The sequence below is a fragment of the Grammomys surdaster genome, unplaced genomic scaffold (genome assembly GCF_004785775.1).
Source record: "Grammomys surdaster isolate TR1022 unplaced genomic scaffold, NIH_TR_1.0 169, whole genome shotgun sequence".
Classification (NCBI taxonomy): domain Eukaryota; kingdom Metazoa; phylum Chordata; class Mammalia; order Rodentia; family Muridae; genus Grammomys; species Grammomys surdaster.
This window is the reverse complement of record NW_021604617.1, coordinates 8,116,176-8,138,113: the sequence shown is the minus strand read 5'-3', so window position 1 is coordinate 8,138,113 and position 21,938 is coordinate 8,116,176. Positions and strand designations below refer to the sequence as shown.

At 49.0% G+C, this 21,938-nt stretch overlaps 1 protein-coding gene across 8 annotated transcripts in view; it reads left to right on the top strand.

The window, feature by feature from the left end:
- Positions 1-21,938, top strand: part of Trerf1 (transcriptional regulating factor 1) — a 221,557-nt gene that overhangs the window by 174,491 nt on the left and 25,128 nt on the right. For 2 of the 8 annotated variants that reach the window (XM_028766640.1, XM_028766642.1), the window contains 9 exons: positions 856-2,564; positions 4,078-4,124; positions 5,288-5,441; positions 6,920-7,243; positions 10,611-10,995; positions 11,916-11,982; positions 13,816-13,955; positions 14,084-14,187; positions 16,080-16,155. In XM_028766640.1, the coding sequence (XP_028622473.1) occupies positions 1,137-2,564; positions 4,078-4,124; positions 5,288-5,441; positions 6,920-7,243; positions 10,611-10,995; positions 11,916-11,982; positions 13,816-13,955; positions 14,084-14,187; positions 16,080-16,155 (2,725 nt within the window). In that variant the 5' untranslated portion in view covers positions 856-1,136. The remainder of the gene's footprint in view (positions 1-855; positions 2,565-4,077; positions 4,125-5,287; positions 5,442-6,919; positions 7,244-10,610; positions 10,996-11,915; positions 11,983-13,815; positions 13,956-14,083; positions 14,188-16,079; positions 16,156-21,938) is intronic. The other 6 variants (XM_028766645.1, XM_028766643.1, XM_028766646.1 and 3 more) reach the window with 6 other exon arrangements.

Sequence of the window (21,938 nt, the reverse complement as noted above, 5' to 3'; positions counted from 1 at the left end):
GATAGATAGATAGATAGATAGATAGATAGATAGATAGATAGATAGATAGATAGATAAGCAAGCAAGCAGATTATGAATCCAATTGGCATCTGTGCTGGAACAGGTGAGAGGTTTACCTTCCTTTTTATAAAAGAGGAGAGCAGATGGAAAAGTGCCACGTGTACCTCTCTCATCCCCGTTCTAGAAAAGTGCTTCTGTGGGAGCTCAGGAACCTGAGAACTCTTCCTTTTAGAGTCTAGAATGCATGTGCTGTGTCTGCAAAAGCCCTCCTGTGCCCCCAGAGACCCACAGCCCAGTCTGAAAACGACAGAAGAACTGGAACGGAAGAGAGAAGACTGGGAGGTGGACCGTTTGCTATAAAACACAGGGACCTGAGTTCAAATCCCCAGCACCTGTATAAAAAGCTGGGTGTGCCTGTCTGTGGCTATAACTTCAGCACTGCAGGTGGCCTAGAGAAGGGGCGCGTGGGCGCTTGCTGGATACTAGTCTAACATAAGGTAACGGATACACCCTGGAGTAAGGTAGGACTTGATTGGGCAGGATGCCGGAAGTTCTCCTCTGACCTGCAAATACTCAGACACTTACACTCCCTTGGGTAAGTATACACACCACACATACCATGGCACTCCTATGGAGGTCAGAGTACAGTTGTCAGGTCTCTCCTTCCACCATCTGGGTCCCTCCCTGGATTTGAACTGAGGTCACCAGGCTTAGCAGCAAGTGGCTTAACCTGCTGAACCATCACACCAGCCCTCCCTGTATCTATCTTTTATTAATGACCACAATATTCATAATAATGGCTTGCCAAGAAACATCCAGGGAAATAAATTTTGTCCTTTTCGTCCTGTCTTCCAGGTGTGAAGGACGTTCGCCCACCACAGTGGTGTCTGGTCCGTACCTCAGCCTGGGTGAGGATGTAGGCACCTCGGCTCTGCTGATGACTGGTTCAAGCCAACAGGGACCCCTGCCTCCAGCCACCCTCACAGACATGTCAGCCGTGGAGTAGGGTGGACGCTTTCTCTCATCTTCTCAGGGTTTCAAGATTTTTTTTTCGATTTTCTTCATTTCCTCTTTTTGTGTGTGTGTGTTTTTGATTTTTATTTTGTGGCTGAACATTCATAACCAAGGAGGCCATCATGGGGGACCAGCAACTGTACAAGACCAATCACGTGGCCCACGGTGGTGAGAACCTCTTCTATCAACAGCCACCCCTTGGTGTTCACGGCGGGCTGAGCCACAGCTATGGGAATACAATCTCCGGGGCTGGAATGGACGCCCCACAGGCCTCACCCATCTCGCCTCACTTCCCTCAAGATACTCGGGATGGTCTCGGCTTGCCTATTGGCTCCAAAAACCTTGGCCAGATGGATACCTCCAGGCAGGGAGGATGGGGAAGTCATGCGGGACCTGGGAACCATGTCCAGCTTCGTAGCAACTTGGCCAACTCAAACATGATGTGGGGGGCACCGGCTCAGGTGGAGCCCACAGATGGCTACCAATACACTTATTCCCAGGCCAGCGAGATCCGGACCCAGAAACTCACCAGTGGTGTTTTGCACAAGCTGGACTCTTTCACCCAGGTGTTTGCCAACCAGAACCTGCGGATTCAGGTCAACAATATGGCCCAGGTGCTGCACACCCAGTCAGCAGTGATGGATGGAGCCTCTGACAGTGCCCTCCGTCAGCTGCTATCTCAGAAGCCTGTGGAGCCCTCAGCATCAGCTATAGCTTCCCGCTACCAGCAGGTGCCCCAGCAGCCTCACCCTGGTTTCACAGGTGGACTGCCCAAGCCAGCCCTTCCAGTCGGGCAGCACGCTCCCCAAGGGCACCTGTATTATGACTACCAGCAGCCCCTGGCCCAGATGTCCATGCAAGGAGGACAGCCACTGCAAGCCCCTCAGGTGCTGTCCAGCCATATGCAACCGTTGCAGCAGCACCAGTATTACCCACAGCCAACGCCTCAGCAGCAGCAAGCCGGACTGCAGCGGCTCTCCATGCAGGAGACGCAGCAGCAGCAGCAGATGCGCCCCTCGCCGCCTCAGCAGCAGCAGCAGCCACAGCTCCAGCTGCAGCAGCGGCAGAGTTCACTGCAGATACCTCAGTATTATCAGCCACAACCCATGATGCAACACTTGCAAGAGCAGCAGCAGCCAGCCATGCACCTGCAGCCCCCTTCGTACCACAGGGACCCTCATCAGTATACCCCGGAGCAGGCACACGCTGTCCAGCTCATCCAGCTGGGCTCCATGCCACAGTATTACTATCAGGAACCTCAGCAGCCCTATAGCCACCCCCTCTACCAGCAGAGCCACCTGTCCCAGCACCAGCAGCGTGAAGACAGTCAGTTGAAGACATATTCTAGTGACAGACAGACCCCGGCTATGCTGAGTTCCCATGGGGACATGGGACCTCCTGATACAGGGGTGGCAGATCCAGCAAGCTCAGAAATGACCCGGGTCACTAGTACCCTTCCTCACCAACCGCTCCTGTCCCCCAGTGGGATCCACCTCAACAATATGGGGTCTCAGCATCAACAGCCGTCTCCCAGTGCAATGTGGCCCCAGGTATCTCAAAGCTTCTCCCCATATCTGCATGTGCGACAGACTCAGTCAGGCTAGAGTCTCTGTAGTGCCCAATTCGGCCTCCTACCCTTTACGTCCTTTATACACCTCACAAAGGTCGTTCTACATGTGCCAGGCACTGTCTGTGCCAGACTCTTGGAATACAGAATCAATTTGGATTCAGTCTTTGACCCTGGGGATTTGTCACCTCACTAAAGAGATGGCCAGAATATTATAGTATGTCTGAAACGGTTAACATAATGATCAGGACCTAGAGCCAGGGGCCAGAGGGTTGGCTCAGTTTAATCATAGGATGCAGGGCTTGGCAGCAAGTGCTTGTAATCCCAGCACTGGGGAGGCAGAGACCAGAGGATCCCTGGGGCTCCCTGCTGACCAAGCTAGCTTACTCATAGAGTTCTGGGCTAGTAAGAAACCCTGTCTAAAACTAACAAGTTGGGCTCCCATGATGGATCAGTGGGAAAGGGCACTTGTTGCCTCAGCTGGGGGCATGAGTTTTGCCCCCAGGATTGAGGAGAAAGGAGAGTATTGACCCCCACAAGTTGTCTGTTCACCTCCACACACATGTTGTGGCAACACATACACACACATAAAGACAGATAGATAGATAAATAGATAGATAGATAGATAGATAGACAGATAGATAGACAGATAGATGATTGATAGATAGATAGATAGATAGATAGATAGATAGATAGATGATAGATAGATGATAGATAGATAGATAGATAGATAGATAGATAGATAGATAGATAGACAGACAGACGGATAGATAGAGTATAATAAAAAATGTTGATATGGACAGTGCCTGGGGAACAATAGCCAAGGCTAGCCTAACCTCTAGCCTTCACTCGCATGCCCTCATGCACCTATATGTGGTAAATATATAACCACATGCACCTGCACACATACAAATACACACGCATGTACAGTGTCTATGTCAGAGGCAAGAGAGCTACAGAGTGGGGACATCTCATCCCTACTGAAACTCTGTCCTCGGAGTATCCCCGAGACACAGATTGTCCTGTGACTTCTGCACAAACACTGTGCACATGGATGGTCCCCCCCCCCCCCGAGGCTCACACCACTTCTATACACGCCATACATGTGGTCATATACACGAAGTTCTTGTTTGGTAGGTTTTGATGCTGTCAGGTCTCCTGAGATGATGCTGTACCAACCATTTCCTCTCTGTCCTTTGTGGGGATGGACCCTGTAAATGCAGACTAGATACAAACAGAATAAGAAGGGTAGAAGGAGGTCGCGTCCCAGGAGGCTTGGGGCTGGCGTCAGCTGTGAGTTCAGGGAGTAGTAGGAAGAAACCAGATGACAAACAAAGGCGTGAGTAGACACATGTTGGGGTAATCATGGGCAGAGAAAGTTCTGGAAGGCTAGATCCTGGTGTTCAGACAACTTGAGATTCCTCCCTTTAGAAATACATGTTTGTTTTTTTCTCTTTTCTTGTTTTCTTCTGGTGCCCTGTTTGGCTCAAAATTAGATGCACTTACCTGATGGGAGAGCTCAGCCTGGATCCCCGGAATCAAGGTATGGTCAAAGATTCGGTGTATTTGGGAGGCTGGGGAGTTTCTTGGGTTGTGTAAATAACTCATTTCTAAATCCAAGGTCAAAGTTCCAAGGAAAGCAGTAGCAGCTGTGTTTGAACACTCAACCTGTGTGTTACACGGAGAAAATACCAGTAAGGCAGGCATTGCTGTCAGGCGCCTGTCAATGGCAAGTCCTCAGTGATCTCCAGCTACTGCTCACCTCATTTTAGAAATGAGAAAGCCAGGCTCAGAGGGATGACGGTACACACAGAGCAGGGAGCAGTAACGTTTGGCTACTGTGTGTTCTGTTCTTTATCAATTCAGTCACTGGGGACTTAATGGGTGCCTTCTGTGTACCAGGCTTAGAGACGAGCTTTGGGTGTGTCACAGTGAACAGTACAGAACTCACTTCCTTCTCTCAGGGCCATGGCGGGTGGGTGTTTCAATCTGTGGATGATGAAAGCCCCAGTGCCTGGAGGTCTAGAATGATGGAGGATGTGTCTTGTCTGACATGATTTTAAGAAAGCCCTTTCTGCTGGAGACACGGCCTAGCCATAAAGAGCTCTTGCTGATTTTGCTGTAGACTGGGGTTGGAGTCCCAGCACCCACACACGTTGGCTCACAGCTGCCTATAACTCCATCTCCAGGGGATCTAGTGCCCTCTTATCATCTCCCCAGGTACCAGGCACACACAATGCACACACAGACGAGAAACTGAAACACAACACAATGCGCACATGTGCATACACACACACACACACACAATGTTTTCAAAGAAGAGAAAGCCCTCCCAGATCAGTGAGATGGCTTTCCAGGCAGAGGTGCTAAGCCTAATGACCTGAATTTGAACCCTGGGATCTATATAACAAAAGGAGAGAGCTGACTCCAAGTTTTCCTCTGACCAAACACACACACACACATATACACACACACACACACACACACACACACACACACACACACACACATATATATATATATATATATATATATATATATATCTCCATCTGTACATTGGGCTTGGTTATCTGACGTATATCGAAGCCACAGACAGTGGTAGATTAGATAACAAAATGATTTCATTGTAGGTTTGATGCCTTGTGCTAAATTCTTGTTTCTCCGTCCTCAATGTGTATGTCCTTTCCATGTGGCCCTAACCTTCAGCAGCAGCCAAACCAAAGGAGTGTTTGGGGAACAGTTTGATGCCAAGAACAAGCTGACATGTTCCATCTGCCTGAAGGAGTTCAAAAGCCTGCCTGCCCTGAATGGCCACATGCGGTCCCACGGGGGAATGAGGGCCTCCCCCAGCCTCAAACAGGTCAGCAGGAACCCGCCCCGCCCTTCACAGGTCATGTGCTGCTTGCTTTGCTTTGCTGCTGTTGGAGTGAGACAGGGGGATGTGTGCCTTTTGTGGATGCCAGGAGAGGCACGGTCTCCACTTCCCTGGCTTCCTAGACAAGTGTCAAAAGCGGAGTGCTAGAAATCTCTTTAGGGAACCCCATCTCTGTTCCTAGAGAAAGGTGCCAAAGGAACTATGTCAATGTGAGACCTATAAATATGTAAATGAAGAGTGTATACATAATCAAATGTAAAGTAGAAACCTAAAGTATGCTTGAAGCACTCAAGACCATAACCAGATGGTCTCTGAGATCAGTGGTCAGTTGCTAAGACAAATCGAGCAGTTCTCCAGCTCTTGGCTAGAATTTCTATCCATCCATGCAGTGGTGATTGGTTGTAGGTGGGACCCAGTGACCCTGTAATATCCTCAGGATTATCCAGGTGGACAGTCATATAAGAAACCATCCTTGGGTTCAGTTAAAACTCATAGAATTTTCTGAAAATTCTTTGACTATTGAATGTATGAGATTCACTGTCCCATCTCTATTTCCTGGCTGTGCCAGATAAGAGTTTATCTTTACTTTTTTAAAATAATTTTTTAATTTTATGTGCATTGATACTTTGCCTGTAGGCATGTCTATGTGAGGGTGTCAAATCACCTGGAGCTGGATAACAGACAGTTGTGAACTGCCATGTGGGTACTGGGACTTGAACTCAGAGCCTCTGGAAGTGCAGCCAGTGCTTCTAACTGTCTCTCCAGCCTGTCTTCACATTTTAAAAACAGTATGTTTCCATGGCTCATACCTCTATAATCCCAATGGTCACGAGGTAGAGAGATAGGAGGATCACTGCAAGTTGAGGCTAGCCTGGTTTACATGGCAAGTTCAAGGCTAGCCAAAGCAACATAGCAAGACCTTTGTCTCAAAAAACAAAAACAAAAACAAACAGAAAAGAAAAATGTATGTTTTCAGCCCAGTGTGGCATTACACACCTATAATCCCAGCACTCAGGAGGCTGAGGCAGGAGGATTCTGAGTTTGGGCTACCTATTGAGAAACTGGTTGTCTCAAAGAAAGCCGTAGCATTTTCAATGTAGTTTCCTAACCTGAGTAAAATTTAGGCTGCAACTATTATTTCCATTAGACACTGAGTCAACTGAGACCCAAGGAATGGAAACCTACATAAAATCACGTTTAGTTTTGACTGAATAGCAATCCCTGTCCTTTATTTCAAAAAGCCACAAAAGCCACCAACTTTTTTTTTTTTTTAATATTTTCATATACCTTAAGTGATACCTTAAAAGTAGTTCAGGGACCCAGAGTTACAGGAAGGAAACCACCCAGCTGTGGTTTTTCTGTTCCCCACCACTGATGTCCTGGAACCTCTGAGGAAAAGCAAGTCCATCCCCCTTGGGAGAGCTGCTTTCAGCCCAGGATCAAAGCCTTTATTGTCTGTGTAGGAGGAAGGAGAGAAGGCCCCACCACCTCAGCCTCAGCCTCAGCCTCAGCCCCAGCCGCCACTGCCACCTCCGCCTCCGCCGCCACCGCAGCTCCCTCCTGAGGCAGAGCGCCTCACGCCTATGGTCATGCCCGTGTCTGTCCCTGTCAAGCCTCTCCCAGCTCCCAAGCCCAGCTCTCAGGGCTTCACCAACAGCGTCGCTGCCACCCCTTCGGCCAGAGACAAGCCAGCCAGCTCGATGTCGGACGACGAGATGCCTGTGCTCGTGAGGATGACCCTGTCCCCCCCTCACTCTCCCCAAGGGGCTGCCCCCCGTGCGCCTGCTGTGAGTTGCTGTGCTGCCGCACCTGCCTGGGGTGGGGACATTGCTTTGCTTTCTTGGAGATGAGGACAGCTTTTCCAGAGTCACTGGCCTGGGCTACTTGATGTAGTCTCCCCCTCAGGTTCCAGCCTTCCAGGCCACCTGCACTTGACCCTCCATTCCATACTTGTTACTGCTCCAGGCGGAGGGTCTGGATCCAGCTCTGAAGACTGACATGTTCTCATGCCTGGGTGTAAATGACAATCCAGTTGGCAGCCGTCGGTATAACCTTACCGGTTACTAAGATAGGAAAAGTATATCTCTGCTTATAAACAGCTGTTTCCCTTCCCTGGATCTTTCCCAAGACCTCTGGGTCTCCCCAGATCCAGCTTCCAAAGAGGTAAACCTTAGAATGGTTGCACCTCTGGAAGGTAGCTGAATCGCTGGCTTAGATGATCTACCTGGTCAATAGCTTCAGCCATTGTCACACCCGCTTTAATGCCTGGAGTCTTGGATCCATTAGTTTCCCCAATAAGCCCATTGAGAGCCAGATCCCGCAGATCTCAGGAAAGCAAAGTGATTCATGTTTCTCAGTCCCTGTTAAACTCTCCTTGCCTTTGCACCCTCTCCTCTTCTCCCTGCCTCTTCTGCTCTCTACCCTGGGGAATTAAGGACCTCCATGGTTGGCCATACCAGACCTGTCTCTTCCCACAGAGTAGTGTGTCGGATCTTAATTGTCCTGAAAGAATGAGTGCATTCTGGGAGTCTAGGAGCCGTAAGGGTAGGGTTGAAACATTCAGAAAAAGAACTGCTTCGGGTTCTTTTATGACGTTGAAGCTCAGAAGAAGAGAGACTGAGGGACCACCTCCATATTCTGGCCAGAGGGGTCTAGTAACAGACATAGACGGAATAGCTTATCTACACACACACACACCTTCCCTGAGGAAGCTGTGTGGTAGGTGTGAGAGGCTCTGCATCTGTCCTGGAAGTCACACAGGGATTACAGCCACCCATCTCATTCAAGACAGTGAGTAGAGGAGAGGTTAGGGAGAAACCTATTCCCTGGAGGTTGCAAGATGGAAAGACAGGTAGTTGTCTTCTGCCAAAATGGTTCCCCTTACAAGTTTTGAGCTTTACAGACAAGTAATTGGATCTTGGCCTTCTCCCAGGCTAGTGCAAGCATAGTCCAAGCATACGGTATAACCTTCTCTCCCGAGGCGGAGCAGCGGCTTTAAGTTGCTGCTCCCAGTCAGCTACTAGATCAGGAGGGGAATGTCTACAGACTGTTTACCCTAAGTTGCAGAGGTAGAGTGCTCTGTGGGTGAGGTGCGTTAACTGCATTTTTCAACTTAATAGCTTTGTTTTACTATGGGTTATTTGGACTGTAACTCCATCATAAATCAAGATGTACCTGCATACCAGGTGGGTGGGTCCAGCTAGCAAGGCAGCGTGGTGGTATTTTTTTACTTAGGAAGTCATTGTGGGAGTTCTGGGTAGGCTGAGTAGGAAGGGGTGAACTTGGCTTAATGCAGGAGAGAGAGAGACACCATCAGCTGACAGGCAGGCTGAAGCAGAAGCATGATCAGGGAATAAGTAAAGAACGGAAATCAAGCCCTTGATATAAAAAACAAGTTTAAAATCCAGGAAAGAGCTCTAAATTCATATCTCAGCTCTGGGAGAAAGCCAACTTGAAATGTCCCTCCCAAGAGTCTCCATTTCCCCCAGAGTGTTGGACTTACCAGTGGCCTTCTCCCTCCCCTGGGGGCAGGAGTTTTATAAAATTCAGTGCTTGACTCTGCCCCCTAGAGTCCATCAGACCGTGACCCAAGTGTGACAGTCTGGGTGGTTTGACATTCTGAGTTGGGCCTCTTGGTCCAGGTAGCTCAGAGAGCCTTGCCTGGGAGATGATAAAGCATTATTTAGTGGTAGAGGCACCAGTAAGAGCCTAAAAAGGACTTTTGAACTCTATGTTTAGGCTCCCGATCAGAGTTAAGGCCACCAAGAACTCCACATTTCTTAAATGACCTCAGTGACCCAGGGACAGGGCTTAAAGGTTTCCAGATTTGCTCCGCCATCAGGGGTGGGGATGGCAAAGCCACCTTTTCGAAACACTCTCCTCAGCAGGCTCTTAGCTCCTCGGGGGTCTCTTCTGGGCCTCGGCTGTGAGGCGCCCCTACTTGAGGAAAGGAGGGAAGCTGGAGGGTACTGGTCCCTCGGCAACCTCCACGCTGAAGCCGGGAGCCCCTCTCCACCTCCTCCATCACTTCTGCCTCCCCAAGAGGCTCTCCTAGAGGCTGGGATGGCACCTCGGAAGACAGGGGAGCTGAGGAAGAAGTAGACGGCGGGAGGGGAGAGGCAGAGCCCGTACTACCGAAGGCAGGCCGGTGAGAGGGGAGTTGGGGCAGGTCACATGGGCTGGAGGCAGCTGGTCATGTGACCATGAAGGTCTTTCCCATCACCCCTTGCTGCTGTCTTCACTCGCCACTCTGGCACTAGAGCTGCTGGGCACTGCAGCTGTGCCTGAGCACCTCAGAGCCTCTCCACAGGTATCCCGGGTGGCTGTCACACCGGCTCTCGGCTTTTCTGGGTTGATGCTGGCCCCCCAACCCCGACCCAAGTCTGTTTCGTCCGGCTTTGGCATACCCTGCTTCTCTATTTGACGTGCATGTGTGGACTTACTAGTATACGTGTCTCCGTGTGTCAGGTCCCCCCCACCCCCACCCCCACCCCAGACGAGGCTGGCTTCCTCGCCATAACCTAAGCTAGCTCTGCTGACAGGAAGCAGGAGGAGATGGGGGTGCTAGGAGGAGCCTCAGAGGGGCGTGGCAGGGGAGCGTCACCAGCTCCAGCTCCAGGAGAGCCCGTTAAAACGGCCTTGAGGATTGTGGGCCACTGTGCCCCGGCCTCAAGTAACCCTGTAGAGCCGTGGTGACAGCTCGGGGAGCCTGTGCTAGGCACGAACCTCTTCCTGCCCCTCAGCCTTGGGCCTTGCATCCCTGGAGGGAGGATTCCGTCCCCTGCTTAGAACATGTGTGATCTATCCCTGCAGGCGCAGTGGGGGAACTAAAGAGCCACTCTGCTGGATTCCACTCAAGACAGATGGAAATGCAGTGATAAGCCAGAGTTTTAATTTATTACTTCTTGCGGACCCACCCTACCCCTTCTCAGACCTTCCGGATTTTCTTTGCTAACCAGCCCAAGGCCGATGTGGTGGGAGTGGGAGGGGACGAACAGAAGGGAGGCAGTCTCTCCCCCACCCCCTTAGAATTTTCGAGATCCCTGGCCAAATCTATAGAAAGGGGCCAAAGGCAAGGATAGCGGTTCTGTACTTAGAAAGGGGACAATGGCTGGGATGTCCTAGTTTGAATCCCAACTGTTCCTCTCACTCTAGGAAATCCCCCGGAAACATCCACCCATCACCGCCAAAGTTGAGGAGCCCCTCAAGACCCTACCAGAGAAGAAGAAGTTCCGGCACCGTCCTGAGCCCCTCTTCATCCCACCACCGCCTTCTTCCTATACTCCCAACCCCACCTCTTACTCGGGGGCCACCCTGTACCAGAGCCAGCTGCGGTCCCCACGCATCCTAGGGGACCACCTGCTCCTGGACCCCGCCCACGAACTGCCCCCCTACACGCCGCCACCCATGCTGAGCCCCGTGCGCCAGGGCTCAGGGCTCTTCAGCAATGTCCTCATCTCTGGCCACGGCCCTGGAGTGCACCCCCAGCTGCCCCTCACTCCCCTCACGCCCACGCCACGCGTGCTGCTATGCCGTTCCAGTGAGTCGTCCCTTAACCCCTGTCGATTTGGATACTACCCCCGAGTGGGTGGGGAGTCTCACTTTTCTTCAACTGGCTAGTTTACCCCCGTGGATTTCTGTGAAATATCCGTTATGTGTTCCACATACGAGGCGAGGCGTTCTTAATGTGTCTGCATCGCGTTTAGTAACTCAAGGGTATCAGTCTGAGGAGAGAAGTGAGCCAGGGTGTCTTTGGGATGGCGAAAAAAAAAAAAAAAGGAAATGTGCACACGAAGACTGCTTCGGATGATCAAAAAAGATGCTTAAGATAAATATTTAGCGATTATATACATGGGAGTTATTATTATAAGCAAGAGTAAATCTTAATATTTACTGTGCTTTTAAAAAAAAATCAATCATGAACCCTGTAGGTCATATGCCAGCATAGCCCAACTACTATAGACGCTGAGGCAGAAGGCATGGGGGAGGTTGAAATCAGCCTGAGCAGCCCAGGAAAACCCCATCTCCTCAGTAGATATTGAGGGGGCCAAAGGGAGAAGAGAGATCTTTGTAGCTAGGTTGCTTTCTGGTTGCCTAGAAACCATAAGCTGTCTTAGCCAGCCAGCTTTTCCTCACACTGTGGGAAATGGTTATCTTAAGGCCCGTATTCCCAAGCACTGGGGAGGCTGAGGCTTAAAGCTGGGGAATAGGAAGTTCAAGACCAGATTGAGCTACACATCAAGACCTTGTCAAGGGCTGAAGGATGGGGAGAGACAGACAGACAGAAAAAGAACCTCATGAATTCATCCGATCTTCTGGGAATTGATATGTGTTGGGTAGGAGAAGAGCCTTGTTACTGCTTGGCTAATGACTGGTCAGCTAACTTCCGTCTGTGTTCATTTCTTGGGGCGGTTTTTTTTTTTCCTTGTTGTCTGGTAAACTCTAGCGTTTCTGTTTCAGGCAGCATCGACGGCAGTAACGTGACAGTCACCCCAGGACCTGGAGAGCAGACTGTGGATGTTGAACCGTAAGGAATAGCCATTTATTCTTTAGAGCATATGCCTCAGATAAGGAAAGGTCTGGAAGCTTCTAGAAAGGCGATATTTCCGTATTCAGTGGCCACTGAGAGGGGAGAGTTGTGGAAACAGTAGGACCATGGCTTCCTTCCTGCTGTTTCCTTATAGCTGCTAGTACTTCAGAGACTTAGGGCTAAGTGTGAAACCCTAGATTCAAACAATCTAGCCTCATTACCTCCACAGGCCAGCTTGTAGACTCATACACGTTCATATCCCCAGTGGCATTGTGGCCTCTCTCTTGAAGGTGCTTAACTAGAAGAGAATCCTTCTGAATGTTCTTTTTCCCATGTTCCCTCTGTGACTCTTGACCAGTCTTCCAAATGGGTGTGTTGAGTATTTGAATCATTTCATGATTGGTGGGAGATACAGTATTTATACACTCACTGGTGGCTTGACCTCCAGAGGGTACCGGAAACCTCTGATAGGACCATGCCTTGCATATTAGCACTACAGTGCTGTAACCGTCTGTCTGATAACTGAGACAAGTCTATCCAAGTAGATAGACTATGGATTTATCTATCATAGACAATATAAATCCCAACTGACTAACAGGTAGGCATCTGGGGCAGGTAGAAGCAGCTTGGCTTGTGATTTCATCCCGTTACTTAAAATGTTATGAAAGTAGTGCTCACAGAATTATTTATTTCTGGATTTTCCCGCTTAATATTTTCCTCCAATATTAATTCCATCTAAATATTCCGGCTAATATTAGTTGGTCACTGGTAACTGGAAACCACAGAAAGCGGTAAAGAGGCATTACTTTACTATGGAAGGAAAAGGTGATTCTTTTCATGAGTGATAAGAGGCCATGGGGTGGAGCTTTGTAGAGTCCGGAATCAGAAAGCTTGAGTTGACACATTCTAGCTTTGATTTTTACTGAGTCGGTTTTTTGAGGCCTTTGTTGGTGCCTTGAATGGGAATCATGATTACAGTCTTGTTCGTATCCCAGGTCATTGTGAGCTTAGATGGCATGACCCGTGTAAAAGTGGTCTGGAAGCGATAGATACTTTACATTGGCGCCCACACTAAGCCCCCCTCCCTTCGTTCTATGGTTTGCTCCAGCCATGCCCACACTAATCCTCTCTTGGAATTAGCTGTCCTTCTATTCCAGTTTCCACTGAAAGGCTGAAAGCTGAGAAGTTTCAGAATGCCCCCTTGCCCTACCCAGGTCCCCAACTACAGGAGATCTGACTTGGACCCGCCAGCAATATAAATGACACTGAGCCTTATTAATATTGTAAAGCCTGAGCCTTTTGCTGGGCAGTCTCCCAACCACTCTAACCGACTAATCCTGGTACTACATCCTACCACATGGTCAGATCTACCTCTCCGCCTCACTCTGATCCGACCATTCACCTCTGTGTCTCCTGGATGACTCTAACATGTCTGATTCCTGCCAGCTACTGTCCATCAGATCTTTATTACAGCCAATTAGATACAACTCTAGATTGTCTTAGGCAAAAGAGGAAGAATGAATATTTACAAAATATGACATGGGTGATAGGCCATAAAAATAACAAGACCAAGATCTTGCCAGTATTTAGCTCTCTGCTGGTACAAAATTAGCAATTGACTGTGCAGAGACACACCTTCACACAGTGTACCCCAACACTCAGCATTAAAGCTGTGCTTGCCAGTGACAAGGCCAGGCCTGGACTTGAAGGGCCCTGCTCTGTCATTCTTCTGGCAGAAGAAACTACTTCCATGGTGCTTGCAGTTCCTGACAGTTCCCCCTAGTCTAGGCTGTCACACTGAAGACCGTACTGTTTTTCTTTTTATTAAAGACGCATCAACATTGGCTTAAGATTCCAAGCAGAGATCCCAGAACTGCAAGATGTCTCTGCCCTGGCTCAGGACACACACAAGGCCACACTGGTATGGAAGCCGTGGCCTGAGCTGGAAAACCAGGCCCTTCAGCAACAAGGTACTGGTACTTCGGAGGGGCTGGGTGGGTGAGGCTGGCTTCTCTAGCTGGGACGTCTGGCTCCAGAATGGTCGTGGGTGTTTGTGACACTGACCATGTCTGATACAATGACTTCTCATTCTCAACAGTGGAGAATCTTCTGAATTTGTGTTGTTCCAGCGCTCTGCCAGGTGGAGGGACCAATTCAGAATTTGCTTTGCACTCTCTCTTTGAGGCCAAAGGTGACGTGATGGTAAGGATGCTAGGACGTGGTGGGGGAGGAGAGGGGGGGAGCTTTGTGGACGCATTAGCTCAGTGAGTAGGTCCAGACCGGAAGGCCTCCAGCAAAGAAAGCTCCACTTAGACTCCTGCTGACATCTCTGTAAACTAAATTATAATGAGGGGTACATGTGTTCTAGGAAATGAGAATTTCACTTCATGCACCATGACGGAGGCTGAGGAAAACCTTGAGTAAAACAAGAACTGGCCTCAAGGTCCTTCCTGCTGTGGAAATCGGCCAATCTTCGATGCCTCCAGGCTTCTCTTCTCTAGATCCTTAAGTGGTTCTACTTCCCACCTTTACCATAGCTCTGAATACTGGGGACCTTCATTAGGGACACTCAGGTGTCCCTAAACTAGAACCATGGGGCCATCTTCCAAGAGTCAAAGCTGACCATTTGTCTTGTCATCCTTTACTTCTGGCCAGATAAGTCTACCACTAGCCTCAGTTTCCCTTCTATAGGAAGGACATGGTTCTTCCTACTTCTACGATCAGGCTCCTGCTTTTAGATTTTACAGAAATGCAAATAAAGAAACGAGTAAATAAACAAATGTGCCAATACTTCACGTGTGGTCTAGAGTGCTTGCCTTTGAGACCGATGCCCTTCTGGAACCTTCAGCAACATGCATAAGTCACAGTGGCGTGTTCTTAAGGTGTTTGTGCTGATTCAGCAGATGGCGGTGGGGCCTGGGAATTCTGGATTGTCTTCTTTTTTTTTTTCTTTCTTTCTTTTATATGTATAAATGTTAATTGTGTGTAGTATCTGTAGAGACCAGAAGAGGGTATGAGATCCCCTGTAACTAGAGGTACAGGCTTGTAAGCCACCTTATGGGACTTGGAATTGAACCTGAGTCCTCTAGAGGAGTAGCAGATGCTTTAACCACTGAGCCATCTCTCCAGCTCAGAGGTTCTGGGTTTCTAAGCAGTTCCTAAAGGTTGCTGAGGCTTCTGACCTGTGGACTTAAAATAGCAAGATTTCTCTGCCTTGCTTGGCCCAAACCCACCCACTCTCCTGCTGTCTTTTCTTTTAAAACCTAGAGGGCGCTCTTCCAGGGGATCCAGATTTGATTCCCAGCACCCGTGTGGCAGTTTAAAACTGGCTATAACTCGAGTTCCAGGAGATCCAATGCTCTCTTCTGGGTACTAGACACACTTGTGATGCTCAGACATTCCTATAGACATACATTTTGTGCAGTGAACTTGTATTCACAGTGATGGGAGGCAGACACAGGCAAATCCTAGGTTTCGTTGGCCAGATGGCCTCATCAGCTTGGTGACCTCTAGGCTAGTGAGAGATACTCTCTCAAAACACGAGGTGAACGGCACTTGAAGAATGAATGACAGGTTAACATCTGACCGCCGCATGCTCACACACTTTCACATCCACATGCACACACATACATGTACCCACATGAACACAGACAAGACAGCTCCAGGAGGCAGATCTGAAGGGTTTTTACTTGGTGACACTCTGGAAGGACAGCATGTGGTACACTTGTTACTGAATACAGCTGGGTTTAGTCAGTGATAAAGAGAGCTATGATTGTCTATAAAGCACCCACTCCTTCCTCTCAAACCCTGCCCCTGAGAATCAGCCTCCCTTCAGAGAGACCCCGCTCTCTCTCCGAAGGAGTACTTAATTCACAGCTGCCGTGTCTGTTTTCTGTGGTGTGACCAGCGAGCTTCAGGCATGAGCTTGGGGCTGGCAGAGGAGATGGGAGTTAAAATGTTGAGACCTCTTGGGGCCAAACTGAAAGGAAATGCCCTTTAGCATTGTCTGCCCCCTGGGTGTCTTTCCCATTCTGCATCTTTCCCGTGGGACTTGCTCCTAGACTGACTTGTGCCTTTTCTCTCTGTCCCCACAGGCTACCCTGGAAATGTTGCTGCTGCAGAAGCCAGTCAGGTTAAAATGTCATCCTTTAGCAAATTACCACTACGCCGGTAGGTTGCCAGGATCCCCAGACCCCATTGCTTCCTAAAAATGGGCAGCTCACGTTTGGCTGTTTGGCTATAGTTAGTTATTCATTTGAACAAATAGATAACAGTGGGTCTATTAGCCCGACACTGCCGGGCATGTGTCAGTGTAAACACCTGTCCCTGTGAATGTCCCAAGACCTAGGAGATGGTGCGCGTTGGCTGCCCACCTAGCAGTGAGACCTGTGCATCAAAGGAAAGAACCACCAAGACTACAACACAGAGCAGATCACTATTAGCCACCCGTGGCTTTGGAGGCAGTAATGGTGGGTCTTGATCAAGGCCCTAGACTTTCCATAGGCTTGAATTAGAAAAAGAAAAGAGAGGAAAAGGCTACTCCAATGCCAGGAAAAAGACTTCATGCATGTGCATGTCTAGTGTGTGTGTGTGTGTGTGTGTGTGTGTGTGTGTGTGTGTGTGTGTGTGTGAAATAGAAAAGAGCTTTAGATTTAAATGGAGTGTGAAGGAAATAGATTGAGGTGTCTGAAGACAGCACATGAGGCCATGAATGAAGGTTCCACTAACTGGAAACCCATCCACTTTGTCTCCACAGTCTTGCCTTGGTTGTCTCCTTCAGAGTGACTGGACCTTCCATTGCTCTTTGGTTTCTTTTTAAAGACTTTATTTTTAATTATAAAAATTAAAAATGTTGATGCTCATGATTACAGTACCCACAGAGGCTAGAAGAGGGTGCCAGATCCATGAAATCTGGACTTAGAAGCGATTTTGGGTCACCTGATAGGGGTGCTGGAGACCAAACTCCTGTCCTTTACAAGATCTGTATACACTGTAGACCACTGGGCTGTCTCTCCAGCCACTGCCCCTTGATTTGTATCATTTGAAGGTTTCTTTGGTGCCTTGGGCAGACCTCCCCTCGGTAGATGCTGAGAGTATGGTCTTGGGGATCTGCTAACACGACTTCCAGTCCCTCACCAGACAGCCAGACTCAGCCCCGATGTGGCAGCTTCTTTACAGGCCATCTTCCATCTGTCTCTCCCTCCGTCCTGTCCTTCACTTGTGAGTTGGCTTTGCCACCCAAAGAAAGGCCTCAAAGTTGTGTATAAAGGATACCCAAGGGTCAGTTTCAGCTGACGGCAGTTGCAAAGAAGAGACAAGCAGGAAATGGATACTGGAGGTTAAAGGCAACATGTAACCAAGGCCGAAGGAGCCAGCTTCATCATCTCCCGATTGTGTGGGTCCAAAGATGTGGGAGCTCACCAGTCTACCGTGCAGACAGTCACTGCCTCTTCGTTCCCAGCACCATATGCTGTTCCATTAAACCCTAGCAGCTTCTTGTGGGCTAAAAGAAGCTTCCAGCCATGAGCTTCGAGATGCTACTGTAGTTAACCTCAGGTCACACCACCTCACCAGAACCTTAGGATTGATCACGCCCAGCTGTGAGCCTTTTCATGCAGGACATGATTCCTGTCCAGTTGTTCCCAATGTGGTAAACAAGAACTATTTTGTTTCTATGTGCATCATGACACAAAAGACCAGGAAGCCATGAGCAAGAGCCCCCTTCAGCCCCAAGCAAAATGAAACATGAAAATGTTACCAAGCGCTTTGAATGTCTGCTGAGATACAGTAAGGTTTTTGGATTGAATATTGCTAGCTAATCCGTTCCCCCAACTCCTTCCGTCTCAAATGCCTTAGGAAAAACTCTTGCTTTCTGAACTCATTTCAGCCCTTGGAGACCAGAAGTGGGGGTTACCGTCGCCTAAATCTTCAGTTGCTTGCCTTCTCAAAGTGATTACAAACCAAGCCTCTGAGAATATTCTAGTGTTGTGAGCAGATGGGGCAGAAGACACTGGTCCCTAAAGTCAGATATAACCCCTTACCTTTAACAGTTGCCTAGCAGGACGGGAGACAACTGAGTTCATTGTATCTTATGTCCCAGCCACCATGCCATACTCTGAAAACCCCTGCATTTGGTTCCCAGGGGTCACTGAAATCTTTCCCATCCTAGCCCTGGCCTGCCTTGATCTTTGTGCCTGGAGCTTTCTTGTTACTCCCAGTTGGACGGTCAGCTCAGTTTCTGCCTCACTGGAACATTTACCCTCAAGATCTCTTTGGTTTCCAGCCTGACAATTAGACCCATCTGACTCCTGGAACTTCACTTTAGGTTCCTAGTTACTGCTCTGGTTTGGTCTTCATTGCTGTGATAAAGCACTGACCAAACCCAACTAAGAGAAGGAAAGAGTTTGACTCATATCTTACAGTCCACCATTGAGGGAAGCCACAGCAGGAAGCAGAATCTTAACCAGACCATAGACACAGCTTGTTGGCTTGCCTAATCTGGCTTCTTCAGCTACCTTTCTTACACAGCCCAGGCCCACCAGCCCAGGGATAGCCCAGGGATAGTTTTTTCAGTTGAGGTTCCCTCTTCACGGGTATGTCAGAATTTGTGCCAACTTGACCAAAAGCTAACTGGGACACCTAGAGAAGGAAGTCAGATCTAGGCTTTGCCTGGAGGAAAGACAGCCAGGTGGGGTTCCTAGGCAGACAGATACAAGCCTGTGGAAACCCTTGTCTCCCTCACTCAGGACCAGGAGGAGGAACGCTGTGAGGACCAGTGAGCCCAGCCTTGAAGGCAGTCTGCCAAAGTTGGAGAGCCTGCCCAGCATCCTCAGAGAACAGCTGTGCACTTCCAGCGCTCAGTCCACACCGGGACAGCACTGTCCCTCTCAGTTCCCTCCACCCATGGGTGACTAGTAGGCCTTTCCAGTGATTTCACTTAGCGCTCACAGAGGGTGAGGTGTGTATGGAGGAGCTGTGGCAGTTGTGGTCGGACAGCTGGAGCAGCGGCCATTTCTCCACTGAGCAGGTCTTTTATGCAGATGTGCGCAGGGTATCGGAGATGGTAGAATTAGATCTAGCTTCTTCACAGGGTACAGTGAAGACTTCTGTCATGTCCCACCATAACCGTGAGCACCCATTGGGCCCTGCTTTGACTTTTGAAAGGCCAATGAGGCCTGGGCAAGACACCCTTTCCATAAGTTGAGTCTGGGCACTTGTCTTGGAAGCTGCCCAAGGTTAATAAGGAGACAGAATTCTGTACTTGCTAAAATTACTTTGCAAAGAATACAGCTGTGGGTGTTTTTATTTTGTTTTATTTTTATTATGTAGTAGATTTCTTACAGCAGGACCTGAGTCTGTACATTCTCTTGCCTCTCCTGACACAGCATTTGCAAAAAAAAAAAAAAAAATTTAGTGACAAATTTAAAATATGGGCTCAGATTGAGGGTCTCCCTCCTTTCTGCACCTAGAAGAAACTTGGGTAGCAGCCTGCATTCCAAGAAAAAAAAAAATCTGACCTTCACCTGCTGTAGATAACTCTGTATTGCCATTGAAAATCTGGCATAAAGTCTCCCATTTTTTACAGCAAGCATGCCTTTCTGTGGTAACCACAATAATGAGATCAAGTTGTTTTGTTTTGGTTTGGTTTTTGTTTTGTTTTTTAATCCTGAAACGAAGCCAGAGAGACCCTCTAAAAAGATACTGTGTCCAAGTGTTCTCTGCCCCAGGAATGCCTGTTTTTTAATTGCCTGGGTTTGCTATAGATTGGCCCCAAATTAGCCACCATCCAGAGGCTGTTTCCCAGCAACCAAAGCTCCGCACATTTTGCCTCTAGATACTATACTAGTGCCCATTTCATCCAGCTAATTAGGCACTTTGTCATTAGCCTTAATCAGCTTGTTAGGGCCCCTGCTGATAATAGCCCAATAGCCAGGAATCCCCAGGTGGAACAAGTAAATCCGGGGGAATGTCAGCCCACTAACCTCATTTGCCAGCCTGGAAGGCGATGGAGATCTTACAGAGAGGAGCAGAGCTTTGAGAAACCCAGCAAGGAGTTCCAGCAGGGACAGGCAGCCTTGTAAGTGGCCACACATCAGAGGGACAACGTGTGTCCGACAGCCCGCGCTGATACAGAGTCTGCCTCAAGTGACCTGTAGAGACTTGGAACACCTATTCATGACCAAACTGTTGGTCACAGCGAACTGACCACCAGTGTCCAATTCAAGGGGAAAAGTGGACTTCCATGCTGTCACAGAAGGAAGAACTGCTGAGTGGCACATGCTCAGGCAAAGCTCTCCTGACTGAAGTCTTCCTTGGGTAGTAGTTAAGTGTGGCCTCCGTAGAGATGCCGCTGGCTTGAGAAGGCTGAGTAACCCGGCCAACATCTCCAGGTGGAGTGACAATACCTCTGAGAAATGTGCAATCTAAAGTTGGAGAGAATTTTCACTGATCTGCTTGGGGGTGGGCATTATCAGCATCTCCTGGTGTCCAAAGGCCACCGTCCTTGAATTGCAGGGAGCAGCACAATGCCCTCCCCTTACAAGCTGCTGTGACTGAGCTGTCATCTCCTCCCGGCACTGTCTTTCTGACCATGTTACCTCTTTGCTGTTTTGATGGACACCTGAAAGGAACCACGGCTGTTCTTTAATCACCCCACTGAAATGGCTGGCTGGTTGATCTCTGCCTTCTTCCTCTTTAGACCCCTCCAACAGCGGAGAGAAGCTGGAAATCCTCTTCCCCCAAGGCCCAGAATGTTGGTTATAATCTGAGGAATATTATGGGATGGCTATGAAGGCACAGATGTTACCCACCCACCCTCCACACATACAGAGTTGCTGTGGTTTACACAGACCCTGAAGTGAGGGTCTCCAGATCTGAAGATGCTTCCTGTGCTGAGATGGCGCCTATAAATTAGAAGATGCTTCTATGCATTCTCTTCAAAGCCGTAGGGATATAACCTTCCAAAAGCAGTGGAAATAAGTGATTATAAAGTCAGCTGGACTATGGTCTATTCACAGTCTAGAGCCTGAGCTCTTGGCCGGAAGACCCACCAAGGATTTATGTGCCAAGGGTGTTTATTTCAGACACCTGAATTTACATCACTGAGCCACATACTCCCCCCGCAATCCTAGGATGCCTGTCTACCCAGAGGGCCTTCTCTTGACCCACAGATTTCTTTTTCATATGCTTGCATAGAAAATGCTATTTCAGATTGCATGTGCTTATGTCCTGTCAGTTGACCAGAGTACAGTGGAAAACTTGGACCTGCCCTAGCTAGAAGTAAAGATGCTGTGGGGGTCGGGCACGGTGGCGCACACCTATGAACCCAGTACCTTAGAGGCAGGAGCAAATGGGTGTCTGTGAGTAAAAAGCCAGCCAGGACTACACCGTGAGACTTCCTTAAGAAAAACAAAGCAAAGCCGCAGTTTTAAGGGATCTGAGAAGGGAAATGGACTGTCGCTGTCCAGCCACGTGACATCCAGGAATCAGAGCTGTGGAGAGTGTGGGAAACAGAACAGTTTGGCTATCTATGTATCCACTGTGGTGGTTGAATCTACCCTAGCGTACCCAGAACTCAGAGCCCTATGTTTTCTGTTGCTACCCAGAAATGTTTAAGGTTGGGTATTTCATAGAAAAAAATAGATGTATTTTTGCCTACAGTTTATAAAAAAAAATGTCCATGGTTAGGTGCCCTGTAGGGAGGGCAGCATGGCAGGTGGCACCATCTTGGCAGGCTGATTATATCAGGGAAACATCACTTGGTGAGACAGCAAGCCAGAGAGTCACTGGGGAGGGGCTAGGAATGGCTTCCCACCAGGCCCCACCTCTCAGAGGACCACGCCTTAACTCCAGCACACCATGGACTGTGCTGACAACCTGATGCTAGAAGTTCACATTTAAACCCCTCCAAACCACAGAAAGCCTCCCTCCCTCTCTCCCTCCCTCCTTCCCTC